The 26385-nt window shown below is 42.8% G+C and overlaps 1 protein-coding gene across 3 annotated transcripts in view; it reads right to left on the bottom strand.

Annotated features, from left to right (window-relative positions):
* SNX19 (sorting nexin 19) overlaps positions 1-24204 on the bottom strand; it is a 55608-nt gene extending 31404 nt beyond the window's left edge. For all 3 annotated transcript variants that reach the window (XM_066365249.1, XM_066365250.1, XM_066365251.1), the window contains exons 1-8: positions 22018-24204; positions 19899-20037; positions 18812-18912; positions 18583-18702; positions 7339-7469; positions 5594-5690; positions 4917-5094; positions 3269-3398 (exon numbers count right to left, since the gene is read on the bottom strand). In XM_066365249.1, the coding sequence (XP_066221346.1) occupies positions 3269-3398; positions 4917-5094; positions 5594-5690; positions 7339-7469; positions 18583-18702; positions 18812-18912; positions 19899-20037; positions 22018-23721 (2600 nt within the window). In that variant the 5' untranslated portion in view covers positions 23722-24204. The remainder of the gene's footprint in view (positions 1-3268; positions 3399-4916; positions 5095-5593; positions 5691-7338; positions 7470-18582; positions 18703-18811; positions 18913-19898; positions 20038-22017) is intronic.
* Between the last annotated feature and the right edge of the window lie 2181 nt (positions 24205-26385).

The raw sequence follows: 26385 nt of genomic DNA on the forward strand, positions 1-26385 counted from the left end.
GGCATCCAGGCAGGGAACTGGTCCAGCTGCTTCTCATTCCTTCACTCTACATCAGTACTCCATAATAATCTCACTCCTTACCTTGGCTGGATGCTCCTGCCCCAAACCTTCTACCATCAATAGAGCAGAGTACATCTCTCCTCTTTCCCTCCAACCTAGTCTATGTCTATGTACTTGTCCAGTTTCCCAAACTGATTCTGATGCATGCAGAAGAACTGTCAAGTTTCTTCTGTTTTTGGACATGAGCACTCTGCACAAGATGGATTTACTCCTTGGCACAGCCTGCTGCCCCCACTCCTCTTCCTCTCACTTTGTCTTTAATTCCAAATAAGGAGTGCTCCTTCTTACATAATTGGATGTTCCCGGCACAGAAGCTGACATACGAGGTCAGGCGCGCATGTGTGCAAGACTCCCCTTTGACTTAACAATGCCTTTTTTGGGCATCTAACTTCTCTTCAGCTCCCCTCCCCCACTTTCTCCACACCATCAACAATCAAGGGAGATTTATGAAGCTTGGCTCAGATCAGAACTCTTCCAACCCTGGCTTAGAAGGAGGGGTCATGAAGTTAAATTTACTCTTTTTTACTTATTTCCTTGTAGGGCAGGGGAGGAGAGAAGGAAGGGGGGAGAGAAAAGAGGGAGGTAGAGACAGAAAGAGAAAAAAGAGAGAGAGAGAGAGAATGAGAATGGATGCTTAAGATCTGGCAGAAGTCCCTGGCATCCAAGGGAGTTGTATATATAGGTCTTTTAAGGAAGCAAGGAGGTAAACAAATCTGGAAGCAGAAGAAATGGACTCATCTTCTTGGAGATGATAATGCTGGAGGTTAGAAACTGACATTTTAAGGAGGAGGTGCGTCTAAATCTAGATGGCCGTACCCCCTGATAACTGCAGTGTGGCCAAGTTAATCAGAGAAGGGGCAGCAGCTGCCAGCAGCAGTAATTCCAAATCTACTCCTCTTTAAAGTGCAGAGCGCAAAGGGAGCCCACGTGCTCTGCAAGGCTCTCACTCACATACTTGTGGTTTCAGAGAGGGAAGCCACATGCTGCCTCCTGCTGACAGTCTCCCATTGGTCAGCACCGACCCGACCCGCTGGGGCCCCCACACCTCTTCCGGGAGTAGTAGTGGCAGGGTGGGGGTGGGGGGGGGGTGCTAGAGCTTTGAGAAGATATCAGATTCCAGTTTATTTGCTTACCAAAGCAAAGCCAAAGAATTTGGCACTACATGAACCTCTTTTTAAAAATAAAACATGCAAGCTGCCTGGAATGAGTAACACAGGCTGACTTTAGGATGGTGCAGTGTCCTTTGTACTGTGAGTGTGCGTAAGTGGAAAAGCAATTTGGATTTTACAAACTGAATTTGATATCCTCATGCGGAATGTATACTACTCTGAGTCAAAGAGTTCTGGATCGGCTTCTGTCCCTTCACATCACAGGGCAAAAGTGTGATCCCGAGAGACAGCCGTTACTGCTGAAATCAGACAAACCTGGGTTCAAATTCTGCCTGTATAGGTACAAGAGCTGTGATCTTGATTAAATAACACAATTCTTTGTAAGCCTTGGTTTCCTCATCTTTGAATAGAGGATCTTAATATTTCTTTCACGGGGCTTTCGAGGAGACGAAATAATATAATATGCTTGTAGGGTTCAGCACAGTGTCTGCACAAAGTAAATTGTCAACAAAATGCTAGATGGTGACTATTCTGAAGCTGGTAAGATGATCGGTGTCTACACACTGAATCCTGAAATAAGCCCCTATCTTTTCCATGAGTCCCAAGTACATGGGAACTTGCTAGTATGAGGACATGGGCCATAGGCATCAGACCCTTAGAGCCTCCAGAGGGAGAGCTGGGATTCCTCCTCCAGGTATGTAGGACTTCCTGGCTCCTATCTTAAGGAACCTTCAAGAACACTGTGAACCCAGCACAAGATATTTGAGAAGCGTGCAGAGTATATGATATATAACTCAGAGGGGCAGTCACAACAGTAATAGTGGTAACTGAGGAAGGCAGCTAGTAAGGGGGTAGGCATCCTGAAGACAAAAATGGAACAAATTTGGGGGTCCTAGCTGGACGAATTAGAAAAAGGAAATACTTTTTATCCTTTTTTCCTTTTTCTAAAGAGAAAATATTAAGACCTAACTTTTACTGGACATGTTGCATGCACCTAAAGACAGATACCATTACTATTCCTGTTTTCCAGATGCAAACCCAAAGCTCAGGGAGCTATAAAGCAGAGTAGTAATATGTTACAGTAGTCAAAGAACTTGGGCTTTGGGAATACCTGGGTTTGATTTCTGGCTCCAGCACAAATTAGCTTTGTGATCATGGATAAGGCCTTCAGTTCTTATCACCACTAACCTGTAAAATATGTGAAGAGCAGGGGCTGTGTCTGTTTTGTTCACTACTGACAAGCTCTTACTATCTTTTCAATGAATCAAGAATAAGACCAAAACAATTCCCCAGCTGGACAGGATGAATGCTACAAAACAACCTGGACAACTTTCTGCCAGTCAAACCAAGAGCAAGCTTAGACTAGAGTGCATATTATAATAATTACCTCTTTACATGTATCCACTCTACTGTATTCTTGTCCCTTTCCTGTCGCCTACTGAGGTCATATAACCTGGCTTGGAATTCTCACAGCTTGCAGTTCCCTAGCTACACGTTATACCACTCTTCAATGATCTGCCTATAATTCCCAAATAGATATTTCTCTCTACACTTTTGGTACTGACCCAAGCCTTTTAATGTTCTGATTTATTTAAACTCTAGGTAAACTTCCTATATTTTCTTATATGAATCTCAATCCTTTTTAATTTCTTCTGACTTACCTATCTCATCTATATTTTTCTGTTCTGACTAAATAATTTATTGTTCTGAAACCAATTCATCATGTAAATTACTTGAAGAGGGATGGGGTAATCAATTATCACATACTACCTAGTTTCAGAGTCTTCTCATTTGTTGAGAGCACTTGCAAGCTCAGCAAAGGGAAGCCCAGCAGAGGGCGAAGAGAAATGAGTTGGATTAGGTCAGAAGTCTCACAGAAGCAGAGCCATGCAAACTTTCGACAACGAAGTGATTAATCAAAGCTTTCTGATACTCTCCAGGCAGTCTTCATTTCTGTACACTTATAACAGAGACTCTATTTCCCTTTATGATCACACGTTACCTGGACTCTACGCTTTCCCTTTCCAGTGGAGAATGCAGTATCACAACCAACCCTTGTCCAATTTGAGATCCCAATGTGAGGAACTCACCAGTCTTACCTCTGAATTAGGGTCCCAAAGAGAAGATGAAGGATTTTCTGCATGTTTTCTGTACACAACCATCTCCACTGCTCCATCAGCAGTAGGAGCAGCAGGTCTAGGGCTGTGTCAGCTAACTCTGTCTCTGTTCCTGGAGAAGAAAAAGCATCAAAGTAACTCAGAAGAGATCCATAGTTGAAGAACATATTTTAATGCACTAAGTCTTCTCTACCTGTACCTTATCTTGTAATTTTGTAATTCTTCAGTTCTTAAGTTATGTCAAGAGATGTTTATTGCACAATAAAAAATTCAGTGATAGGCTCTGTATTTCTTTGCAATTGTTTTATGTTCCTTAATCACTTGGTAAATTTTTTTAAACCTTTTAAAATAATCTTGTATATAATTATTTTGCCTATCTAACTTCTATTTCTTTTGTATTTCCACCAGGGAGTTGAATGTATTTTGTTCCAAGTCAGTGCTCACAACTGGTGACTAACTGGAACTGGCAAGGACCAGTCTCTTCCATACCTACATTCCACTTGCCTCCACAAAGTATCAAGAAATGTTGTGGGCAGCAGGTTTGGGATTCATTCTCCTGTTAAAAAAAGTGCTTTGAAAGCATCTCCATTACACAGAGGTGTTGGGTTGGGATCCAGGAAGCTTCAGTTTGATTTTGAGACAACATGTGGTTCTAAAAATAGCACTACTTCTTTGGGAAAATGCCAGGACAATTACTGATTTCTTTCCTATTTCAAAGACTGGCCACAAACGAGCTCACACCCATGCTAAACTAAATACATCCTGGAGAGAAATATTTTATGGATGGAAGCATCTGTTCTCTAACCGTGTTCAGGGGTTCCATGTTACCTCTGATTTGGTACTGGCAGAGTTTCTCAATAATAATGTTCCAGAATGAATCTTAGCTATTTGGTTCTACTGCTGAGATTAATTTTATAATTAATACTCAACAATAATTTTGTTAGGCTAGAATCAATGGGTATTCTCGTAGCTTTACCCAAGCTCTCCTCCCATAAGGGTTGATTAGAACATAAATGACTTCAGATTTGGATGTTTCTGCTAGAAATAAAACCTACTTTATTCTTAATAAAATCCAATATAAATTTTCTTTCTTCTGTACTACATTTCAAGGGGGCATGAGAGCTTATGTATTGGCTTCTAGTCATTTGCTCAAAGATGAGACATTGAGTTCCTTTGGAAATAGCATCATTCTGAGCCTTAGTTACTACCCTCCTGAATTCTATTATTTTGTCTGGTTTATTATTTATTACATAGAGCTGCCACCATGTGGTGACAATTAGTCATAACAGTAAAAAATAAGAGCAAGCAAACTAGGCACCAGGTGCTCTTGAAGAAAATGGTGAATTTTCTATCAATGAACATTTTGAGTCTCTTCAAGATAGAATAAGGGTTCAGATAGGAAAACCTGTCCTTGTGCCCTGTTCCTCTGCTCAGCTCAGCTCTGGGACAGCGTTGTAATCTTTTTTTGCATCCCAACACTCAGCACAGTACCTCAAACACTGGTGTTGACCACATGGCTTACTTAGCTGAACAGAAGATAAATTAAAGTGTCGAATCTCAACTATCAAAAGTCCTCAGTGGACTGTGCCCTGGCTCGCTTCCCTGTGGAAGCAGAGCTCTTTCCACTCACCGAGATCACGGCTGCTGGGGCCCTGGGCTAGCATGGCTGCATCCGAGAAGTCACTATCTACACCTTTGGGGACACATTCAGGATATTTTCCTGCAGCTTCTGCTGGCTGCATTTCCAGTAATTTTGTCTGTTTTTCAAGAAAAGATTCCATCTCAGACATGGACAGGATCTCTGACTCCTGGAAAAAGAGCAGCAGTAAATCATACAGAGAATGTAGAAAGCAGAGGAGTGGTCAAAGCCCTTCAGTCGTCTCTCTCCTTCCCTGCAAACGTATCACGAGTATAGAACCCAAATGACTCTGTAACCACCTTAGGAAAGTTTTAATTTTTTACCAAAATCGCAAGCAAACAGATAGCTGTAGTCTCACTTGTCACCAATACTTCTAGGTTACTGGTTTTCTCCCAGGAGCTAGTTCTTCTTCACTGTGTCCCACACTGTCTCATACCGCTGACCCTTGGAAAACTGATAAGCTTCCTTCCTTCCTACCAACCCAGTACTAGTGGAAATTCCAAACCACTTGGAGAAATACTTTTGTATTAAAAATTAGAGATCCAGATGTTTGTAATTCTTTAGCAGACACTTAAGTCTTTCTGACTTTGGAGAATGCCTCAAGTGCCTATAACTGTAGGCTCAACACTCCTCTGAGTAATTCCAGGAGTTTTCTAAGCTCTTCTCACCACACTGCCTTCCTGGAGACAATAGAGAATCTTCTCAGGTGCGTCAGTCATAGTCAGTGCGGGAGCAATTTTACTGGACGAGAACCTCAGTCTGGACCTAGTTCAGAAACAAAGAGAAGAAACAGAAATAACTTCTGGTCTTGATTCCTACATAAAGAGCTGATAAGTATTAATAACTCAAAACAAATACACTTACACTTATTCTGGGAGCTTCCAGTGGTCAAAGTTGACCGAACCAACATGGCCCTGAAATCTCCCAAACAATACATATTCCAGAAATTCTTCATTATATAGCATAAGTCTTGCACTAAGCTTTGTCTACAGCAGGGGTCCCCAAACTTTTTACACAGGGGGCCAGTTCACTGTCCCTCAGACCGTTGGAGGGATGGACTATAAAAAAACTATGAACAAATCCCTATGCACACTGCACATATTTTATTTTAAAGTAAAAAAACAAATCGGGAACAAATACAGTATTTAAAATAAAAAACAAGTAAATTTAAAACAACAAACTGACCAGTATTTCAATGGGAACTACGGGCCTGCTTTTGGCTAATGAGATGGTCAATGTGCTCCTCTCACTGACCACCAATGAAAGAGGTGCCCCTTCTGGAAGTGCGGTGGGGGCCGGATAAATGGCCTCAGGGGGCTGCATGTGGCCCACAGGCCGTAGTTTGGGGACCCCTGGTCTACAGTGTATCAGAAGGCTTTTGCTAATGGTGACCAGTCTGTCTGGCTATATTCCCAGAGGCTAGAAGAGTGGCTGGCACGTACTACACGCTCATTAAACACTTGCTGATGATTAGACAATTGGCATGAGTTTTTGCTGTTGTCAGGACCTTTTCACACGTATCTTATTCTCCTTGTGTTCGAAATAAAACCAGAGGAGGAACTGAAAGTGCTAACCCCAGTGTTTCAAGGAATAGGATTCTCATGACAACAGGTCTATGCTCACCCTTTGAAGTATGGGCCCAGTTAAAAAGGCTAAGAATTGTGTTATGCTGGCCCATGAAACATGAACACAGAGATAAAGACAGACCAATACACATCCCAAAAAGGCTAAGAATGGGGAGTCTGTTATTTCTGGCCTATGAAACATGAAAAGAGACAGAGAGACAGTCAGCCAAACACACACACACACTCTCCAGCCCCCACATTCTCTCTCCACAATGGCCCAGATACAGATATGAAGTTTCCAGGAAGGGTAAGTGTGGTGCACTTCCCTTCCACATGTTGGCTTGAGGACTTCTAGGGAACATCTGAGAGCCTGGTGCAGGATAGTAGGAATAACCAGTTATTAAATAGGCCTTGCAGGTGTCCATTCTTGCCCTTCCCAGTTTATTGCTAGTATATGCGACTTCTGAGCCAAGATTTCCAGTAATCATGGCAAACAGAGATCAGTTATTAACCTTCGCTCTCAATAGGAAAGAATAGCTCAATTTCCCAGGAAAACAGAAAAGGAGAATATCCATATTCTACAGTTTTCCTTCTCATCACAAATCCCTGGCCAGTCTGGGCCCTGGGTTCCCATGGCAAGACAGAGTCAGCAGGGCTGCCTATGCAGCATCTCAAGCTCCTTTTGGTTGAGCACTGCAGGGCCTGAGGTCTGGCTTTGAATAAAAACTCATATGGATGACCCATATCCTTTCTTCTAGAGCTTGAGAGTTGGGATGAGCTTTGGTTGAGGACTGGGGATCAACCTGAGAATTGGGAAAGGGTCCCTGGGCAACTGAAGGGCTTCTCACTTGCCAGCCTTCTTGCCTTCTGTCTGGGGCTTGCTCTCTGTCTCGGCCTCACTCAGCTCCTCTGTGGGGCTCTGGGGTTCAGAGCGAGGAAATGCTGTCTTCAAGGTGTCCACGATAGCATTCACCACCATCTGCAAGGGTCAGACAGAAACCACTGAATGAGCAGTTTTCTCACAGTGCTTTATGCAACCAGGATAAGCAGAGAGCGATGCTATCTAGTGGAGCCTTATCCACCAGCAGAATCAGATACTGGCTAAGAATTTAGTGGCAACTATTCTCCCGTTCTCTAAAATCTTCCTTTTCACAGAGTTAGGACCAACAATATCATGGGAAAAGATGCTGAGACAAACAACAGGATAATAAAAACCTGGGAGTTCTGCAGGCTGATGAAAATACTTTTCAATTTCTTTTCTAGCATATTAGATAATGATTTTTAGTTTCCAAATTGATACTTATACCAGATGTGAATACGCAGAATATAGGTGGGAATATATGAAGAACAGGAAGAGAGAAGATTATCAAAATAAGAAATACAGTCTAGAGGCACATATAATATAAACATGTTCAGGGTAATTCACACAGAATAAAGAGCTAGCTTTACCAGTTAATTCAAACAATTTTTCTTCTTTCAGTACAGAAACAATAACAAAAATCACTCAGGTCAAAATTAAGAAATCTGAAGTTGACAGAAACTTCTCTACTCAGAAAGAGTAATAAAACAAATCTTCAATGCAAAGTAAGAATTATCTCTATTTCTCAGAATGGGAAAATGACACATAGATATTTGCTTTTAAAAAATGTACAAAAATTCCAAAATAGCAGCAGAGTAGGCAGACGCACGGACTGCAACCTCCCAGGACCAAACTGGATTACAAATTAATTTAAGAACAATCATCGTGAAAAACCAACTTTGGACTAAAAGAACAGGACTCAAAAACCAAGGAGCACAGAAGAATCCACACCGAGTCTGGTAGGGAGCAAAGGGGTGTGCTAGGGGCTTCTCTGCTCCCAGGAGTGAGGGGAGGCTGAGGGTCCAGAGGGTTTCTCATTGCGAGGAGAGAGACCCTGACAGGCGGGGGTCCTCAGTCCCAGGACTGGAGCACAAGCCTAGAAACCCAGGGACTGGAGGAGACAGACTGACAGCTTTGAGTGGGGAAAAGAGTGGGAGTTCTGTCTGTGGGAAGTGGCTGGCAAAAGAAGTTGCAGCCTTAAGGGCCAGCACAGAAAATATCACTTACAGCCACTTGCCTGGGACTCCGGGGTCGAGGAGGGCTGATAGGACTGGTCTTGCATGAGGAGAGTGCGCAGATTGAGGCACAGGGACACAAATGGTGATGGGGAGAAGAATACCTGAGCTGAGTCATTATCCAGTGCTAAGGCGGCCTTAGCTAGGGGGAGGGTCACTCCCTCCATCCAGCACAAGCCTAGCGTGGAACCAGTTGACCCACTTCCAAAGAACTCTCGAGCTCCAATCAGTGCAAAAGGTTGATCAGAAAGGAGAAAGTAAAGGTGAGGAGAAGAGACTCAGGTTTCAAGGGAGACCTGAGCTACACCTCCCCCTTCTGATACAGAGAACATGCCCCACCCCTGGAGAGTCACTGGGCAGACCGCACCTTCTGTTTCTCAGAGGTCACACCCACCGCATTCCTGGATAGTTTCAACTGGGGCCAAAGGACAAAATACGCCCACTTCCCCCTCCTAAACACAGAAGCTCCCAGCTGGGCTCAGCAAACAAGCAGCAGGGAAATTAAGAGTTTTAAGTGGCTCTATTAGTTAAGGAGAATTAAAATCCAAGCAACCATCAGAGGCTGAGGGATAAAGACCCAGAGGAGAAGCCACATTCCATAAGCCAACCTCAGACCCAAAACCCTAACAAGCTTGCATACTGCACACAGAAAAAAAATGGGAAGACAGAGGAATGTAAACCATAGAATCAACAAGAGGAATCACCAAAAAAGAAATGAATGAGATGGAAGTAACCAACTTACTGAATGCAGAGTTTAAAATAATGATTGTTAGGATGCTTAAGGATTTCAGAGCTACTATGAATGGACTTAATGAGCACCTAAATAAAGAAACTGCAAGTATCAAAAAGGACACTGAAATCATAAAAAAGAATCAATCAGAAATGACAATTACAGTATCAGAAATGAAGACTACACTAGAAGGAATCAACAGCAGGCTGAAGCAGAGGACTGAATCAGTAAATTAGAAGACAAGGTAAATAAAAACAGAGCAGCAAAAAGAAAAGAGGCTCAAAAAGTCTGAGGAAACTCTAAGAGAGCTCTGTGACAATATGAAGAGAAATAACATCCGAATCATAGGTTTTCCTGAAGGAGAAGAGAAAGAACAAGGGATAGAGAACTTGTTTGAAAAAAAATCACAGCTGAAAACTTTCCTAAATTGATGAAGGAAAAAGTCACACAAGTTCAAGAAGCACAAAGAGTCCCAGTAAAGAGAAACACAATGAGGCCTACATTAAGACACATTATAATTAAAATACCAAAGTTAAAAGATAAAGAAAAAATACTAAAAGCAGCAAGAGAAAGAAGTCAATTACCTATAGAGGAGCCCCCATGAGGATGACATCCGACTTTTTAACAGAAACACTTGAGGCCAGAGGGGAATGGCAAGAAATATTCAAAGTAATGCAGAACAAGAGCTTACAACCAAGACTTCTTTATCCAGCAAGATTATCATTTAAAATTGAAGAAGAAATAAAAAGCTTCCCAGACAAAAAGAAAACTCAAGGAATTCATTACAACAAAACCAGTACTTCAGGAAATATTAAGGGGCTTGCTGTAAAAAGAAAAAAAAGGATAAAAGAAATTGAGAAAAAGAGGATTACAGATTTAAAGAATAAAATGGCAATAAACAATTACATGTCAATAATAAACTTAAATGTAAATGGATTAAATGCTCCAGTCAAAAGACATAGGGTAGCTGCATGGATAAGAAAATAGGACCTGTACATATGCTGTCTACAAGAGACCCACACCAAAACAAAAGATACAGATAGACTGAGAGTAAAGGGATGGAAAAAAATATTTCACGCAAACAGAAAGGAAAAAAAAGCAGGGGTAGCAATACTAATATCTGACAAAATAAACTTTAAAACAAAGGCTATAGTAAGACATAAAGAAGGTCACTACATAATGATAAAAGAAGCATTATAATAGGAAAATATAACTATTATAAGCAAATATGCATCTAATATATGAGCACCTAAATATATAAAACAGATTTTGATGGACAAAAAGGGCAAGATCAACAGCAATACTATAATATTAGGGGATTTTAATACCCCACTAACATCAATGGATAGAACCTCCTGACAGAAAGTTAACAAACAGTGGCCTTAAATACACACTAGATTAACTGGATTTAATTGGTAGCTTCAGAAACTTTCACCCCAAAGCAGCAGAATACACATTCAAGTGCTCACGGTACATTCTCTAAGATAGACGACATGTTAGGACACAAAACAAGTCTTAATAAATTTAAGAAGATTGAAATCATACCAAGCACCTTCTCTGATCACAACAGCATGAAACTAATAATCAACTACAACAGAAAAACTGAAAATCATTCAAACACTTGGATACTAAATATAAATAGCATGCTATTAAATAATGAATGGGTTAACAATGAGATCAAGGAAGAAATCAAATATTTCCTTGAAACAAATGAAAATGAACACACAACAACTCAAAATTTATGAGACACAGCAAAAGCAGTCCTGAGAGGGAAGTTCATAGCATTACAGGCATACCTTAAGAAGCAAGAAAAAGCTCAAATAAACAATTTAATCCTGCATCTAAAAGAACTAGAAAAAGAACAGCAAGTGAAGCCCAGAGGAAGTAGAAGGAAGGAAATAATAAAGATCAGAGTGGAAATAAATGACATAGAGGCTAAAAAAAACAATACAGAGGATCAATGAAACCAAGAGCTGGTTCTTTGAAAAGGTAACAAGATTGATGAACCTTTAACCAAACTCACCAAGAAAAAAAAGAGGACTCAAATAAATAAAATTAGAAATGAGAGTGGAGAAGTAACAACTGACACAGCAAAAATACAAAGTATTGTAAGAAAATACTATGAAAAACTGTATGCCAAAAAATTAGACAACCTAGACAAATTCCTTGAAAAATATAATCATTCAAAAATCAGCCTTGGAAGAATCAGAAAACCTAAACAGACTGATTACACCAAAAGAGATTGAAACAGTTAACAAAACACTCCCAACAAACAGAAGTCCTGGGCCTGATTGCTTCACAGGCAAATTTTACCAAATATTCAAAGAAGAACTAACTCTTATTCTTCTCAAGCTATTTCAAAAAATTCAAGAGGAGGGAAAACTTCCAAAGTCCTTTTATGAGGTGAACATAATCCTCATTCCAAAACCAGGCAAAGACACTACAAAGAAAGAAAACTACTGTATAGGCCAATATCCCTGATGAACTCAGATGCTAAAATTCTCAACAAAATATTAGCAAATCGGATCCAGCAATACATGAAAAAAATCATACATCATGATCAAGTGGGATTTATTCTGGGGAGGCAAGGCTGGTACAATATTCACAAATCAATCAACGTGATTCATCACACAAACAAAAGGAAGGATAAAAACCACATGATAATATCAATAGATGCAGAAAAGGCATTTGATAAAATCTAGCACCCATTTAAGATCAAAACTCTCAGCAAAGTGGGAATACAGGGAACATACCTCAACATGATAAAGGCCATCTATTACAGACCCACAGCCAACATTATAATTAATGGGCAAAAATTAAAAGCAATCCTCTTAAGAACAGGAACAAGGCAAGGGTGCCTCCTCTCACCACTCTTATTCAACATAGTTCTGGAAGTCCTAGCTATAGCAATCAGACAAGAAGAAGAAATAAAAGGCATCCAAAATTGGAAAAGAAGAAGTAAAACTTTCATTATTTGTTGATGACTTGATACTGTACATAGAAAACCCTAAAGTCTCAGTCAAAAGACTACTGGAACTGAGAAATGAATTCAGCAAGTTGGCAGGATATAAAAATCAATATTCAGGAATCAGTGGTATTTATATACACCAATCATGAAATATTAGAAAGAGAAATTAAGGAAACAATTCCCTTCACTATTACAACCAAACAAATAAAGTACATAGGAGTAAATTTAACAAAGGAGGTTAAAGACCTGTACTCAGAAAACTATAAAACATTGATAAAAGAAATCAAGAAAGATACAAACATGTGGAAGCACATACTGTGTTCATGGATAGGAAGAATAAATATCATTAAAATATCTATACTACCCAAAGCAATATATAAATTCAATGCAATTCCTATTAAAATACCAGTGTCATACTTCAAAGATATAGAACAAATATTCCAAAAATTTATATGGAACCAGAAAAGAATGCAAATAGCCTCAACAATCTTGAAAAAGAAAAATAAAGTGGGAGGTATCACACTTTCTGATATCAAGTTATACTACAAGGCCATTGTACTCAAAACAGCTTGGTACTGGTATAAGAACAAGCATACAGGCCCTGGCTGGTTGGCTCAGTGGTAGAGCGTTGGCCTGGCATGCAGGAGTCCCGGGTTTGATTCCCGGCCAGGGCACACAGGAGAAGCGCCCATCTGCTTCTCCACCCCTCCCTCTCTCCTTCTTCTCTGTCTCTCTCTTCCCCTCCCGCAGCCAAGGCTCCATTGGAGCAAAGTTGGCCCGGGCGCTGAGGATGGCTCTGTGGCCTCTACACCTCAGGAGCTAGATGGCTCTGGTTGCAACACAGCAACGCCCAGATGGGCAGAGCATTGCCCCCTGGTGGGCGTGCCGGGTGGATCCCAGTCGGGCGCATGCGGGAGTCTGTCTGACTGCCTCCTGTTTCCAACTTCAGAAAAATACAAAAAAAAAAAAAAAAAAAAAGAACAGGCATACAGATCAATGGAACAGAACAGAGAACCCAGAAATAAATCCACACCTTTATGAACAATTGATATTTGACAAAGGAGGTAAGAGCATACAATGGAGTAAAGACAGTCTCTTTAACAAATGGTGCTGGTTAAATTGGATAGCTACCTGCAAAAAAAAAAAATGAAACTAGACCACCAACTTATACCATTCACAAAAATAAACTCAAAATGGATAAAAGACTTGAATGTAAGTTGTGAAACCATCTTGGAAGAAAATATAGGCAGTAAGCTCTCTGACATCTCTCGCAATAATTATATTTGCTGATTTAACTCCATGGGCAAGTGAAATAAAGGACAGGATGAACAAATGGGACTATATTAAACTAAAAAGCTTTTGCACAGCAAAAGACAATATGAACAAAATAAAAAGATAACCCACACAGTGGGAGAACATATTTTCCAACACGTCCAATAAGGGGTTAATATCCAAAATCTACAAAGAACTTGTAAAACTCAACACTAGGAAAGTAAACAATCTAATCAAAAATTGAGCAAAAGGACTGAATAGACACTTCTCCAAACAGGACATATAGATGGCCAATGGGCATGTGAAAAAATGTTCAACATCACTAATCATTAGAGAAATGCAAATTAAAACCACAATGACATATACACTATGGAATACTACTCAGCCATAAGAAATGATGACACTGGATCATTTACAGCAAAATGGTGGGATCTTGATAACATTATACGAAGTGAAATAAGTAAATCAGAAAAAAACAGGAACTGTATTATTCCATACGTAGGTTGGACATAAAAGTGAGACTAAGAGACATTGATAAGAGTGTGGTGGTTACGGGGGGAGGGGAGAGAGGGAGAGGGAAAGGGGGAGGGGGAGGGGCACAAAGAAAACTAGATAGAAGGTGACAGAGGACAATCTGACTTTGGTAATGGGTATGCAACATAATTGAACGACAAGATAACCTGGACATGTTATCTTTGAATATATGTATCCTGATTTATTGATGTCACCCCATTAAAAAAAAAAACCCACAATGATACGGGTCTTCCATATCATGCTTTTACTTAAAAAAATTTTTAAATTTCTTTTGAATGCTGATGAACAGGAGATGCCAAATCTTTTTCTTTTCTTTTCTTTTTTTTTTTTTGCATTTTTCCAAAGCTGGAAACGGGGAGGCAGTCAGACAGACGCCTGCATGAGCCCGACCGGGATCCACCTGGCATGCCCACCAGGGGGCAATGCTCTGCCCCTCTGGGGCATTGCTCTGTTGCATCCAGAGCCATTCTAGCATCTGAGGCAGAGGCCACAAAGCTACCCTCAGCGCCCGGGCCATCTTTGCTCCAATGGAGCCTTGGCTGTGGGAGGGGAAGAGAGAGACAGAGAAGAAGGAGAGAGGGAGGGGTGGAGAAGTAGATGGGCGCTTCTCCTGTGTGCCCTGGCCAGGAATCGAACCTGAGACTCCTGCACGCCAGGCCGACGCTCTACCACTGAGCCAACCGGCCAGGGCCAACAAATCTTTTTCGCCTGCAAACTACCTTCTTTATTTGATCCAGCAAATAACACTGTTTTGTCTTTTTCTAAATAGCTCCAGATATATGGAAAAGATTTATATAGGCGGATGGGGATCCTCAAACCTCTCAGCGAGATCTTCTGAGCTTGGCTTTTAAGATACCTAGAGGCAGAAAAAGCCCAATAGAGATCAGGGGAACTACCAGCTTTTAGGATATGCCCTTAAAGGTTCCAATGCCCCAAAGGGGTCTCATAGGATGCCATCTGGGTCCTGCTTCAATAGTGGAAAGGAAGGTCATTGAGCTAAAGCCTGCCAGACTTACATGCCTTTGCTGTGAGGAAAAAGGGACACTGGAAGGTAGGCTTCCCCCTCGCTCCTCTAAGGGAGGGTTCAGTCTCTTCCAGCCACCTATGACCTAACCTTGCCCAGAAAGCTGGGGTTTGCCACTGAAGGCTGAAGGTGCCCAGGGCCGTCAGCCCCGTCTACGACACTGTGGACAAGCCTAGGGTACTTCTTCCAAGAAGCAGGTAAATTGATCTCATTTGCACAAGGACCACTTAACTATGTCTTGCCTGAATAGTCAGGGTTTTTATTCTTCCCTCGAAGATCTCTGTTGTGGGTGTTGATAGTCCTATTTTATGCTGCTTTGTTTAATATATAGTGTTTCCTTTATTCCTCCTACCTCAATACCCCACTCATATTTCAGGCTGGGACCTACTCCTAATTTAGAGCTCTCTTTCCCCCTTTTGCCAACTTCTATTATGAATCTACCTTTGCCACCCAGCTTAGTGTATCCCAAGGTTCTCTTTACCAAGCCACAGTCGCAGAGCTCCAGGGAAAAGCAACCTGGTCTCATCTCTCCAGGCAGAGGAGAACAGAAGCTCCATCTCCACACATGCTGCAGATGGCTTTTCCAGTCTACCTGAATCATTACCAGCTAGAAGCAGCGGTCATTGGGACTTGGACGTGAGCTGCAAAGTATAGAATTGTGACAACAATTCCAGTGCCATGCGGACTTTTCCTGGATGTGGACTTTTCCTGGACTCCTGCTCCTTGTGACAGCTCCTAACAGACCGAACTGGGGTTGGGTTGTATTTTTCAGGGATTTGGCATGGTGTTGGGGCCAACTTGGACTTGGTGAACAGGTTAAGTACACTACTCTTTTATGGATTCTTGCTGTATTGGCGAAGAGTTTGCTTAAAGGCTTTAATCACTGTAAAAAAAAATAGAAGACTAGATAAAGATGATGTGGCACATATACACCATGGTATACTATTCAGCCATAAGAAATGATGACATCGGATCACTTACAACAAAATGGTGGGATCTTGATAACATTATACGGAGTGAAATAAGTAAATCAGAAAAAAAACAAGAACTGCAGGATTCCATACATTGGTGGGACATAAAAACGAGACTAAGAGACATGGACAAGAGTGTGGTGGTTACGGGGGGCGGGGGGAGGGAAGGAGGGAGAGAGAGAGGAGGAGGGGGAGAGGTACAAAGAAAACTAGATAGAAGGTGACGGAGGACAATCTCTCTTTGGGAGATGGGTATGCAACAGAATTGAATGACAAGATAACCTGGACATGTTTTCTTTGAATATATGTACCCTGATTTATGATGTCACCCCATTAAAATAAAAATTTATTTATAAAACAAACAAACAAACAAACCACAATGAGCTATCACCTCACACCAGTCAGAATGGCGCTCATTAACAAAACAACACAGAATAAGTGCTGGCAAGGATGTGGAAAAAAGGGAACCCTCCTGCAGTGCTGGTGGGAATGTAGATTGATGCAGCCACTATGGAAAACAATATGGAGATTCCTCAAAAAATTAAAAATTGAGCCTGACCAGGCAGTGGCGCAGTGGATAGAGCATCGAACTGGGATGCGGAGGACCCAGGTTCGAGACCCTGAGGTCGCCAGCTTGAATGTGGGCTCATCTGGTTTCTGCAAAGTTCACCAGCTTAGACCCAAGGTTGCTGGCTTGAGCCAGGGGTTACTCAGTCTGCTGAAGGCCTGCAGTCAAGGCACATATTTCAAGAAAGCAATCAATGAAGTAAGGTGTCGCAACAAAAACCTGATGATTGATGCTTCTCATCTCTCTCCGTTCCCGTCTGTCTGTCCCTATCTATCCCTCTCTCTGACTCTCTCTGTCTCTATTAAAAAAAAAATTTTTTTTTTAAATTAAAAATTTAACTGCCTTTTGACTCAGCTATCCCACTTCTGGGAATATACCCTAATAACAAATCACTGATTCAAAAGAAGAAATGCACCCCCATGTTTATTGCAGCATTGTTTACAAAGCCAAATTCTGGAAACAGCACAAGTGTTCGTCAGTAGACGAGTGGATTAAAAAGCAGTGGTACATATACACAATGGAATACTACGCCGCCGTGAAAAAGAAGGAAATTTTACCCTTTGCGAAAACATCAATGGACCTAGAGTCTATCATGCTAAGCGAAATAAGCCAGGCAGAGAAAGAAAAATATCATATGACCTCACTCATATGAGGAATCCAATGAACAATATGAACTGAAGAATGGAAGAGAGGCAGAGAAGGGATTAAAGCAGTGGTAGTCAACCTGGTCCCTACCGCCCACCAGTGGGCGTTCCAGCTTTCATGGTGGGCAGTAGTGGAGCAACCAAAGTATAAATAAAAAGATAGATTTAACTATAGTAAGTTGTTTTATAAAGATTTATTTTGCCAAACGTAGCGAAAATCTGACATAAAGTACTTGGTAAGTAATTATTATATGCTTTAACTTGCTGTAACTCTGCTTTATAAATATTATAAAGTAAAGTTACTTCCCTACTTTATAAGTCACCAATACTGTGGTGCCGGTGGGCGGTTAGAAAATTTTACTACTAACAGAGATACAAAAGTGGGCGGTAGGTATAAAAAGGTTGACTAACCCTGGGTTAAAGAGTCCAGAGGGAAAGCAGTCAGAGGGGAAGGGGATGAGAGGAGGGGATCAAAGAAAGGAAAGACATTAGTGAAAGTATATAAACATAACACAGAGAGATAGAGGGCAGGATAGTAAATTGTGGGAGAAAGGGAGGAAGGTGGAAGGTGGTGGGGGGAGGGGGCAAAGGGGCTATCAAGGGGAACACGGAGGGGAAGGAAGGGAGAAATATTTGGGAATACACTTGTAACTATGTAAACACAAATTAAAATCAATTTAAAAAAGTATACAAACAAATGAAACCCTAAAATATTGAAGACACATTACCTTTTCTTTTGGCACCTCTCACGAGCTAATACTGCTGGCTCAAAGCAGCATCACGACTTTTTAACTCATACTTGTACAGTAAAGACTTGGGCATAACAAACCAGGGAAAGAACACAGACGGTAGCATGAATGTGCTTAACGTAGCTTAGGAAATATAACTTGTTCTCTGGGCTCACAAAATTGTAGTCTTTGAGGAGGGTCCTTATCTGTTTTGTGGACTGTGGTACCATGAACAATCAGTACAGTACACAGATTCAGACAGGCAAGCAGTGAGCAGATGCTGCAAGAATCAATGAATGAACATACCTGCATGGAACTCTGGGGAGTTTACTTTGTGCACTCCTCTCTAGTTAGCAGTTCCTTCCTCAGAGCACTGAACGCCTCCTAACTCCCACCAATTCAACAAGTTGATGATCCAACTACTATTTGGGAACAGGTCTTGAAAATGCTAGTCCATGTTCTCCTAACTCCTCTGAGCTGCCTCTCCCCGCCCCCATACTTTTAAAACACCGCATCCAGTCAGATGAGAAAGAAAGCTGAGCAGTGGTCCTGCTGGTACCTTGTCTATCCTGGAGACCATGAACGGTTTCTTGACAAAGGCAATACGGGCATCTGTGTTCAGAGCAAGGAACTCCTGCATCTCTTCACTATTAGCGATCTCAGGAATGGCACAGAGTTGCTGTAAAAGACACAAGAACTTCAAAGAGAAAGTCTAGTCCCTAAGATCTCTCCACCTTGGGTGTCTGGTGGATAAAATGAGCGCACAGCCAAAACAGAAGGATGCTGACCTTTAGGAATGTTTCCAGGAGGCTCTTACGGGCTTCAACTTTGTCACTATCCATGTTTCCAAATGGGAGATCCGGAAAGAGCTTTTTAGGACCCTTCACATCTTAAAAAAAAAGAAAAAAAATTACTTAACATTCTTTGAGAGCTATTCCATGTAAAACACAGATTATATGTAATAAAAACTAGAATTGTTAAATTTATTTCTCTGGGATTTTTATTTCAGGAGTTCCAAATATACCCCAGGCATATAATATATACAACCCCCTCCCATTATTATGTGAATGTTAAGGTATAAAGAACATATACTATATACTACAATGGTTATGAATAAGGGCCCTGAAATCCAACTGCCCAAGTTTAAATTTCAAGTTGCTTAACCTTCCTTTGACTTTGTTTCTTTTCTGTAAAGTAGTATCTATCTCAGAATGTGTTACCCAATTCAATGAGCTAAATATGTAAAGTGCTTAGAAGAGGCTCTGGCATATATTTCCAAGCTTGCCTCAGTAGTAGCTATTGTTATTAGGAAAGAAAATGCTTAACTGAAATCCAGTTTGTGCCTAAACTTATTAAAATGTTTATTTGGGTAATAATTAGCTTTTTAAAATAAACAATGTAGCTGCTTACTAGCTTATTTTTAGAATTAAGTTTGACTACATTTTTTTATTGTCTGTCTTATGGCATATCTAAAAAAAGTTATTAAAGGCAAGTTGGCAAGGGTTTCTGGATAATATTTTCATACATAAGAACAATCAATCTGTGAATCTGGAAGAGTGATTTCACTCCTCACGCTACCTCACAGACATAAACGGAACTGTGAAAGCTCCTTTCTTAAGCGGAACTAAATGGGACACCAGGGCAAAACATTCAGTGACGAAGGAGTACCTCAGAAACGATGTGACCATTGCTGTCCAGTACTAAAACCCAAATCACTTGAATGTAAACCAGGGGGAAGGGGCAGTAAAAGACCCTTGAATGTCTCATTCTCTTCCTCCATCCCTCCCCACAAACCAACAGGCCACCAGCCTCTCAGATCAAGGTAGCTAGATGTGAAAAGCAAACAGGCAGTCCAGGGCTGGGGGAACTGCTGACTTTTGATGAATTTGCGTAGATCTGATTTCTCCTCCAGACGGGTCTGTAGGTTCAGAAACTCGCGGTAGCGGCGATTCACAGTATGGTATGCCAACTGCTGCAGGCTGCTGCTGCTCTCACCGTCAAGGGCCGTCTCATACTGTTGAATGAATAACCTTGTTTACCGTGACAGTTCAACAGCCACACAGTAAGAGGGTAGGACCCTGTTCTTCACTGTTCTGGAACCTACCAGATCTGGTAGCTGCTCTAAGTTGTAATGAACAACTCAAATTCCAAGGAGGGCTGAATGAAGGAATGAGATGCATTTCCCAACATAATGTGGCCCAGAAAGTGAAAAAGGAGTTTTACTGCTCTCTACTTCTTCCATCTCATAGCTCCATCCTCCACTTTCCTCTAGCCACTTATAAAAATGGGTATAGAGCCTGACCAGGCGGTGGCGCAGTGGATAGAGCGTCGGACTGGGATGCGGAGGACCCAGGTTCGAGACCCCGAGGTCGCCAGCTTGAGCGCGGGCTCATCTGGTTTAAGCAAAAAGCTCACCAGCTTGGACCCAACCAAGGTCACTGGCTCGAGCAAGGGGTTACTCGGTCTGCTGAAGACCCACGGTCAAGGCACACATGAGAAAGCAATCAATTAACAACTAAAGTGTCACAACAAAAAACTGATAATTGATGCTTCTCATCTCTCTCTCTTCCTGTCTGTCTGTCCCTATCTATCCCTCTCTGACTCTCTCTCTGTCCCTGTAAAAAAAAAAAAAAAAAAAAAAAAAAAAAAAGGGTACCGAACTATTTTTCAAATCCCAAAGACAGAACGTCAACCAGAAGGTATAATACAACACTGATATAAATGATACAACCTCTTTCACCCCGTAATTATGGGGCTGGATGTTATAAGAGGATAAATATTTTGCCATTATATTCAACCTGTAATTATGTATTTTAGTTGGGGGAAAAATAACTTAAAACAGCTGGTGAACAAAAATCATTTGTCTGGAATGCATTAAAGGGACATGCATGTGTTTTTGTTTTGCTCAGGGCAGATGAATTATTATTATTCTTGGAGTTAACTAAATATTTTTTTCTAAAGTACATATCATCCATATGATTAGAAGACACGTGAAGATTGGAGATGTTATAAGGGGTTCAAGTTCACATGCTTGGAGGGCCACTATGTAGGAAAAGAGAACCTGTACTGTATGCTTCCCCAGAGCACTACCCTGAACATGAAAGCTGCAACTTAGTACAGGGGAGGACTTTTAAATACAATGGAATGCTGTGGAAGAACCACGTATGTGCTCGTTCTCAGAAGTAGGTTACCGTGCTTGGTTGAGACACTATACTGTGGGCAAGTAATGGGAGAAACAATTTACTTGTTGGTGGGATTTGAGCCAGGTGTTTTAAAAACTTCTAGAGCCAGAGAGAAAGAGAGAGGTATTCATTATGAGCTGACATGAACAAAGTAGTCCATCAGACCAGCAAAAGGTCTAGTTAAGAGACAGGTAGAATTCCAGGTGGGGCTCTCACACTGCAGGGCCTTGGAGTTATAAGGTTTTCTGTGGAATATTCTATTCCTTGAAGGACACTATCAATACCGATACATTTCCAAACCTCGCTAAAATTTGGTAAAAAAATCTAACTCTCCAGGAGCTTTTCAGGAAACTGCTGCTCTAATTGAACCAGCCATCTGATACATAAACGCCTTTTATGATTTCTGCAAAGTAGTTTCCACTTCTGTACTTAAGCATCTCTAGAAATAAGGAACTTACTATCTTCCGAGATATGTATAGATATATGTAAACAATTTTCCTTTTAAAACAAACTACAAAAGATATGAGTATTTTTAAAAAGAAAGAAATCAGCAGGGAACAAGTATAAAAAGAGGAATTTTGGATAAGGCTCTATACATTGGGAACCACCGAAAAATATGACCCTTAGTATCTTAACAACCTTGAGATTCTAGGACTGTGTAGGTATGGGATAGAAGCCTACCTGGCTTTACAAATGAACTTCAGACTCATAGCAAACAAGGAGTAGCCCCTCTTTAAAACCCTAGCTTCACCGACTGCTTTCCAAACCCATTACAAGCCCAGAGTGGGTGACAGCAGTAAGAATCCTGTTACCTTCACCGTGTAGAGTGTGTACGGGTGGAATCCAGTGCCACTGTGCTCTCGAGCAGTAACGGTGCCAGTGATACGCAGGTTCTGGATGACAACTGGGCCATCTGGACTGCTCAGGGGCTCAAAACTGAAGGTGGCTGAGCTGAGAGGACCAGTTGGAGAGGAGGACAGCAAAACCTGTGGCAGACTAGGATCTAGGGAGCTCACACCATTGGTAAGATCTTTCTCTAAGCTGGAGGGACGTGGCGGGCGGGTTCTTTCTGGACTAGCTAGCAGCGTTGTAAGAGAACTGACATCTCCTTGCTCGACCTCCTTGTCTACTGCATCAATCTGGATCTCCGGGCAGGAATTCTGCATGGAGACCAGCAGGCCTGTCTCTGTTTCAGTTCCTGGACCTTCCTCAGCCTCTGCTCCTTCAATTCCTTCTGAACCCTCAGTATCTTTAGACTCCAGAGACTGGGAGCCGCCTAAGGCACACAGAGCATCCTGGATCCTGTCAGACAGAAAGTTGCTTGGGGTCATGAGCATGATGGTTTCTTTGCCCAGTTCAGACAATGGAGACTCCAGCTCTGCGTCTTCACATAAGAACAGAGGGCTGCGGATATCTGGCTGTAGAAAATGAGATGAGTTGTTTCCTACTTTCCTTTCTTCTGGCCCCCTACGCAGATCTCCCTCTACAGCTTCACGGCCTTCTTCAGCTTCTGGGGAGGAGCGTAGCAGTCCCTCAGGCTCACTGCAGTTGAGCAGCACGGGCGCTGGAGCTGGAGAGGACGCTCTCACTTCTGGCAGACTCTGTACTTCAACAACCAGTGGCAGAGACGTGGGCACTGAGGGCTGTTCCAAGGTGCTGGCCGGGCAGAGTGGTTTAACCACTGCTGCTGGATTGTTTCTGGCCTTGGAAAAGATGCTCACGAGTACAACGTGGATCCAGTCGGGATCGGACAGCTTGCTGATCAGTGGTAAGAACACATTGCAAGTGATGAGTTCGACCACTACATGGCGTCCTGTCCGGGTCTCCAAGTGGGGCTTTGGCACTAGTCTTCGAAGCAGCAAATTTACAATGCTACGTGTATGGGTAACCTCAGCACTGGAGCTTTGCACAGCAGGATGTGGGGCGGTAGCCCTGAAGTAAGCCTCCCAGAGTTGGGAGGCCTCAACTGTACCACTCGGTTTCCCCGCCACAGCCTCCTTTGCCTGAATGTAGCTCTGCAGGTGACAGCCGCAGAGAGTCAGAACCCTCTGGGCAAGAGCATGACTGTCCACCATGCCCATCCTCCGCCGCAGCTCCTGCGCCAACCCTCGCATGGCCGCCTCCATTTCTTCCTCGAAGGCTGGCTCCGGACTCACTGAGCAATACCAGGATGACACAAAGTCCCGAATAATCATCTGGATGGTGCGGTTGATCTCTTGTTCCAGCTGCCTCTCTGCCTCGGGGTTGGGGGGGCAGACGGCCATTGGGATGAAGCGTTCCAGATGCAGGCGGCCCGAAGCGCCCACAATGGCGTCCGGGCCCAGCCATCCCCCCAGCACCATGAACAGCGCAGACAGAAGGCAGAGAAACCACACATTGACCAGAAAGTGGATGACCAGGAGCCAGCCTAGCAGGACCCCCACAGCCATTAGCTTCCGGCCACTCAGCAGGCTACTGAGGCCAGAGCTGGACCTGGCAGCGGTCACTTGGAACGAGGACACTGTTTCAGGCTTCATAGCTGAAAGAACCGGGGGCTGCCCCCGACCACCGCTGTGTCCGCAACACTGGGGAGTCGGAGGGGGGGGCGATTAGGGAACCCGGCGCAGCTCTGGGCCCTCGCCGTCCTACAGGCGCCGCAGAGCGACCGCCCTGGCTCCAGCCCCTTCCGGCGGACACGCTGCTCTCCGGGAACACTGCGCGGCCCGCATCCTGCCCGAGTCTGGGCCTGTGCGCAGCCTCAGGAGCGCGGTGCCGGGCTGGCGGGGCTCCCTCCCCGAGCACTTACAGACGCCCAGGGCCGGGCCGGGCACGCCGGGTCACACACCGCCGGGGCGATCGCCTACAGGGCCCCGGCGTGACTTGGGCTCAAGAGTGTCTTCTCCGCAGGCTTCGGAGAGGTCCTCCGCCGGGCTGCGGCGGCCTGGCCGGGGGACTGCGCTCCCCAGCCCAGATTCTGCCAGGGCTACCGGCTCGTGGCCGCCGGCGACAGCTTCCGGGTCGCCTCCGGCGGAAGCGAGGCATGCTGGGGGAGCGGTCGAGCGCCCGCAGGCGCGGCGCTGCTTGGCGCCCCCTGGTGTTCAGGAGACGCCATCACGGCACTATCACAATGCAGTCCCCGAACCTGAAAGAGTGCGGAGCGCCTGTTGGCCAAGAGTTCCCCAAGTGGTAAGGAGCCCTCCAATATCCAGACTTCCTGCTTTTTATGATTATATGAGGTCAGCAAACACCTTTTACTGCTTAGGAAAGACTTTCAATTCAGTGTATTTTAATCCTATGTACACATTTTTCACTGAACAACACGTTTTAATATTCACGGCTTCGTCCAATGCATCCTCTCCACTCCCGCGCCATCCCCAATACGCAGCTCTTCGAACTTGTTCTCAGGAGTTGCAGAAAACAAAGCATAAAACGTTCATACAAAGATAGATTTAGTCCTTACATTTCTTACACAGTACTGTAGAGCAAAATCATGTTTGTGATTTGGAAATATTTGCTAGTGGCATTCCCCAAGCAACCGTTCCGAGCATCTGCTATATTCAGTCGCTGTGATAGGTGTGGAGAAGCAGAAGCGATCCTTGTCCTCAAGGATCTTGCAGCTAATTGGGGAGACGAGTTCTTGGATTATGAGTGGATATGTAATAATGCAAGTCATTGTGGAATAAAGTAAAATGCAAAATCTTATAGGGATTCAAGGGTAGGAAAGATCACCGTAGGTTGCAGTGGTTAAAGGGGAACCTCAGAGAAGGTAGCTTTTATGCTGAATCTTTACAGTGACAGTTTCTATTCCCCTGCATTTCTCCTTTCTTATTTCTTCCAAAATACACAGGAAAAGAAGGCAGACGTAGAAATCTATTTTCAGACACTTCTCTAATATATTTGCTTTGGAATGTACTTTGTGTTTGTTTCTGTTTAGTAAATTTTCCTTCAGTTGTCCACAAAGGCAAAAATGTCTATAGAAAGATTAAATATCTACCAGTAGCACTCACCATGCATCATCACAATGTTTGTTTGTTTCATGTGCAGCCAGTTTCCTTCTCCATCTTGGTTTCTAGGAGCTCTGTCTGCAGTGTGGCTCTCCTTTTTATTTCTGGCACAGGTTGTACACCATTTGTATAGAACTGCTTATAATTGCCCATTTTCAGCATTCTTCTTGCTGTTAGTAGCCTTTCATCATTACAAAATGAGTCCTCAGATACTTAGAGGAATCTTTAGGAAGATTCCAACCAAAAATTGTGCCCACAAGAAGCATATTTTGACTTCTTTTCACCTCTCCATTTCTACTGTTGGGGTAAGATTTCTTTGAATGTGAAAAAGAACCACCATTTAAATGTGGGCATAATTTATGACTATCACTTTTAAAGCAAAAACTTTGATTTAGGATCAAAGTGTTCATAAAGCAGACTGGGCACATCCCTGATGTCCTAGAACGCTGGTCCCCTTACTGCTGCTTCCCTTCTCACAGAGAATGAACTTAAGACGTGGGGACTGCCCATATTTGTCTTCCCAAACCATCCCATTGTCCCCAGGGGCAGTTAGAAGATCACAATGATGATCACAACACCTTACTAAGAGCTAAAATAAAAAAGTGGGTAAAGAAGGGATGATGAAAATTCCGAAGACTTCCTTGTGACAGTTCAGAAAGTTTACTCTGCAGCATAATCTGGGATGTTCAGGGTGGTAAAAAACTGACCTTGAAAGTGAATGCTGGGCTGCCTAACCAGATGATCTGGAGCACCAAGTTAGCCAAGAGTACCTTCCTGATTCTGAAGTGAATCTGATGAAGCAGGACTCTCAGTTGAACATGTCAGTGCACTTGTCATTTGGACTGCTGTGAGCTTCTGCCTCGAGGTCTTGAGCCAACCCCATTTCCAGACAGAATAATCACTCGGAGGAGGTGAGAGGCAGGCCTGATGCTTGGTGTGAACATGTTGGGGGGAGGCTGGCTGTTTAAGCCACATTGCTCACTATCTTGCTAGGTCCTTCTTTCTTTATTTCTTACTATATTTTAAAACATAGGCATAGTACTAGAGTGCTTGGGATAACAAATAAGACTGCAATTCATCTAAAGGGATTCTCAGTCTAGTTAAAGGAGAGAAACACATAAATAGATGAATATAATTGAGCATTAACATGTGTGGCATGATAGTTACAATAGATGTATACATAATAAAATGTGAACA

The sequence above is a fragment of the Saccopteryx leptura genome, chromosome 2, assembly GCF_036850995.1.
Source record: "Saccopteryx leptura isolate mSacLep1 chromosome 2, mSacLep1_pri_phased_curated, whole genome shotgun sequence".
Taxonomy (NCBI): domain Eukaryota; kingdom Metazoa; phylum Chordata; class Mammalia; order Chiroptera; family Emballonuridae; genus Saccopteryx; species Saccopteryx leptura.